The sequence below is a fragment of the Cervus elaphus genome, chromosome 4 (genome assembly GCF_910594005.1).
Source record: "Cervus elaphus chromosome 4, mCerEla1.1, whole genome shotgun sequence".
In the NCBI taxonomy this organism is placed as follows: domain Eukaryota; kingdom Metazoa; phylum Chordata; class Mammalia; order Artiodactyla; family Cervidae; genus Cervus; species Cervus elaphus.
Window position 1 is genome coordinate 2,680,759 of NC_057818.1, and position 3,844 is coordinate 2,684,602.

The window sequence follows — 3,844 nt, forward strand, 5'->3', positions numbered from 1 at the left end:
AAAACCCCTACCCTATGTTTCCTGCACACACACAAAGTGCAGGAGAGCTACTTGAAGTTTTAGTGTGTCCCCAGTTGCACACATCTCAGGAGAGTGCAGAGGCTTCTAAGACCAGAGGCCAGTAGCATCATGGAGATCATCTCAGTGAATGTCAATGTTCACAGATGACTGTGACCAAAAACCAGAGTCTGTGTGTTACACTGTTGTTATTGTTCAATCTCTCAGTCATGTCCAACTCTTTGTGACTGCAGCATGCCAGGTTTCCATGTCCCTCACTATCTCCTGGAGTTTGCTCAAACTCATATCTATTGAGTCAGTGATACCATCTAACCATCTCATCCTCTGTTGCCCCTTCTCTTCCTGCCCTCAATTTTTTCCCAGCATGAGGGTGTTTTCTAATGAGTCAGCTCCTCGCATCAAGTGGCTAAAGTACCGGAGCTTCAGTTTGAACATCAGTTCTTAAAATGAATATTCAGTGTTGATCTCCTTTAGGATGGACTGGTTGGATCTCCTTACTGTCCAATGGACTCTCAAGAGTCTTCTCCAACACCACAGTTCAAAAGCATCAATTCTTTGGCACTCAGCCATCTTTATAGTCCAACTGTCACATCCATAGGTGACTACTTGAAAAACCATAACTTTGACTATACAGACTTTTGTCAGTAAAGTAATGTCTCTGCTTTTCAATACACTGTCTAAGTTTGTCATAGCTTTTCTTCCAAGGACCAAACGTCTTTTCATTTCATGGCTTCAGTCACTGTCCACAGTGATTTTGAAGCCAAATAAAATAAAGTCTATCACTGTTTCCTTTATTCCCCCATCTATTTGCCATGAAGTGATGGAACTGGATGCCATGACCTTAGTTTTCTGAAAGTTGAATTTTAAGCCAGTTTTTTCACTCTCCTCTTTCATCTTCATAAAGAGGCTGTTTGGTCCCTCTTCATTTTCTGCCATTAGAGTGGTGTCATCTGCATTTCTGAGGTTCTTGTTATTTCTCCTGGCAATCTGATTCCAGTTTGAGCTTCAACCAGCCCAGTATTTCCTATGATGTACTCTGCATAGAAGTTAAATAAGCAGGGAGCCAATATACATCCTTGATGTACTCCTTTCCCAGTCTGGAACCAGTTCATTGTTTTATGACCAGTTCTAACTGTTATTTCTTGTCCTACATACAGGATTTTCAGGACGCAGGCAAGGTGGTCTGGTAGTCCCATCTCATTAAGAATTTTCCAGGTTGTTGTGATCTACGTAGGCTTGTTGTGATCAAAGTCTTCACAATAGTCAGTGAAGCAGAAGTAGATTTTATTCTGGAATTTTCTTGCTTTTTCTATGATCCAACAGATGTTGGCAATTTGATCTCTAGTTCCTCTGCCTTTTCCAAATCCAGCTTGCACATCTGGAAATTCTCTGTTCATGTACTGATGAAACCTAACTTGAAGGATTACGAGCATTACCTTGCTGCCATGTGAAATGACCACAATTATATGGGAGTTTGAACACTTCTTGGCTTTGTCCTTCTTTGGAAGTGGAATTAAAACTTAAATTTTCCAGCCCTGTGACCACTGTTATTTTTCCAAATGTGCTGACATATTGATGCAGCACTTTAACAATATCATCTTTTAGGATTTGAAATAGCTCAACTGTAATTCCATCGCCTCCACTAGCTTTGTCCATACTAATGCTTCTGAAGTCCCTGGAGTAATACATCACTCCAGGATGTCCAGTTCTAGATCAGTGATCCTTCCTCAGTGATAAATGCAGAGAAATAGAGAAAAACAATAGAATGGGAAAGAATAGAGATCTCCTCAAGAAAATTAAAGATACCAAGGAATATTTCATGCAAAGATGGGCACAATAAAGGACACAAATGGAATGGCCTAACAGAAGCAGAAGATATTAAGAAGAGGCGGCAAGAATACACAGAAGAACTATACAAAAAAGATCTTCATGACCCAGATAACCATGAGGGTGTGATCACTCACCTTGAACCAGACATCCTGGTGAAGTCAAGTGGGCCTTAGGAAGCATCAGCAAGAACAAAGCTAGTGGAGGTGATGGAATTCCAGTTGAGCTGTTTCAAATCTTAAAAGATGATGCTGTGAAAGTGCTGCACTCAATATGCCAGCAAATTTGGAAAACTCAGCAGTGGCCACAGGACTGGAAAAGGCCAGTTTTCATTCCAATCCCAAAGAAAGGAAATGCCAAAAATGTCCAAACTACCACACAATTGCACTCATCTCACACACTAGCAAAATAATGCTCAAAATTCTCCAAGCCAGACTTCAACAGTACATGAACTGTGAATTTCCAGATGTTCAAGCTGTATTTAGAAAAGGCAGAGACAGTCTTCGCGGAGAGTTGCCGCGGTTTCCTGCTTCAACAGTGCTTGAACGGAACCCGGCTGCTCGTCCACCCCCCAGCCCCGGCAGGCTACTCAGAGCCAGCCCTCGGCCCCACTTGACAACACCCTCCGACCGGCCCAAGGTCCCCGCCGCCGCTCCAGCGCAGCGCAGCCGTCGCCGTCGCCGCCACCGCCCCTTCTCATCCGCCCGCCATGACGACCGCATCCCCCTCGCAGGTGCGCCAGAACTACCACCAGGACTCGGAGGCCGCCATCAACCGCCAGATCAACCTGGAGCTCTACGCCTCCTATGTGTACCTGTCCATGTCCTACTATTTTGACCGCGATGATGTGGCTTTGAAGAACTTTGCCAAGTACTTTCTTCACCAATCTCATGAGGAGAGGGAACATGCTGAGAGACCAATGAAGCTGCAGAACCAGCGAGGCAGCCGAATCTTCCTTCAGGATATCAAGAAACCAGACCGTGATGACTGGGAGAATGGGCTGAATGCAATGGAATGTGCGCTGTGCTTGGAAAGAAGTGTGAATCAATCACTACTGGAACTGCACAAACTGGCCACTGAAAAAAATGATCCCCATCTGTGTGATTTCATTGAGACTCATTACCTGAATGAGCAGGTGGAAGCCATCAAAGAATTGGGTGACCATGTAACCAACCTGCGCAAGATGGGGGCCCCTGGATCTGGCATGGCAGAGCACCTCTTTGACAAGCACACCCTGGGACACAGTGAGAGCTAAGCCTCAGGCTGGCTTCCCACAGCCACAGGGGTGACTCCTCTGGTCACCAAGGCAGTGCATGCATATTTGGGTTACCTTCACCTTTTCTATAAGTTGTAACAAAACATCTACTTAAGTTCTTTCTTTAGTACCATTCCTTCAAATAAAGTAATTTGGTACCCAAAAAAAAAAAAAAAAAGGCAGAGGAAAAGAGATCAAGTTGCCAACATCTGTTGGATCATCTAAAAAGCAAAAGAGTTCCAGAAAAACATCTACTTCTGCTTTATTGACTATGCCAAAGCCTATGACTGTGTGGACTACAACAAACTGTGGAAAATCCTTCAAGAGATGGGAATACCAGACCACCTGACCTGCCTCCTGAGAAATTTGTATGCAGGCCAAGAAGCAAAAATTAGAGCTGGACATGGACCAACAGATTGGTTCCAAATTGGGAAAGGAGTACATTAAGGCTGCATATTGTCACCTTGTTTATTTAACTTATATGCAGAATACATCATGTGAAATGCAGACTGATGAGGCACTAGCTGGAATGAAGATTGCTGGGAGAATTATCAATAGCCTCAGATTCACAGAGGACACCACACTTATGGCAGAAAGTGAAGAACTAAAGAGTCTCTTAATGAAAGTGAGAGAGGAGATTGAAACTCAACATTCAGAACTAAGATCATGGCATTTGACCCCATTACTTCAAGGCAAACAGATGGGGAAACAATGGAAACAGTGAGAGACTATTTTGGCGGTTTC

The 3,844-nt window shown here is 43.8% G+C and overlaps 1 protein-coding gene across 1 annotated transcript; it reads left to right on the plus strand.

Moving 5' to 3' along the window:
* The first annotated feature begins 2,343 nt into the window (after positions 1 to 2,343).
* LOC122691464 (ferritin heavy chain-like) lies at positions 2,344 to 3,286 on the plus strand. The gene has a single exon (XM_043898002.1). It carries the CDS (start codon positions 2,555 to 2,557, stop codon positions 3,098 to 3,100), a length of 546 nt encoding a protein of 181 aa, XP_043753937.1. The 5' UTR covers positions 2,344 to 2,554; the 3' UTR covers positions 3,101 to 3,286.
* The last annotated feature ends 558 nt before the right edge of the window (positions 3,287 to 3,844 follow it).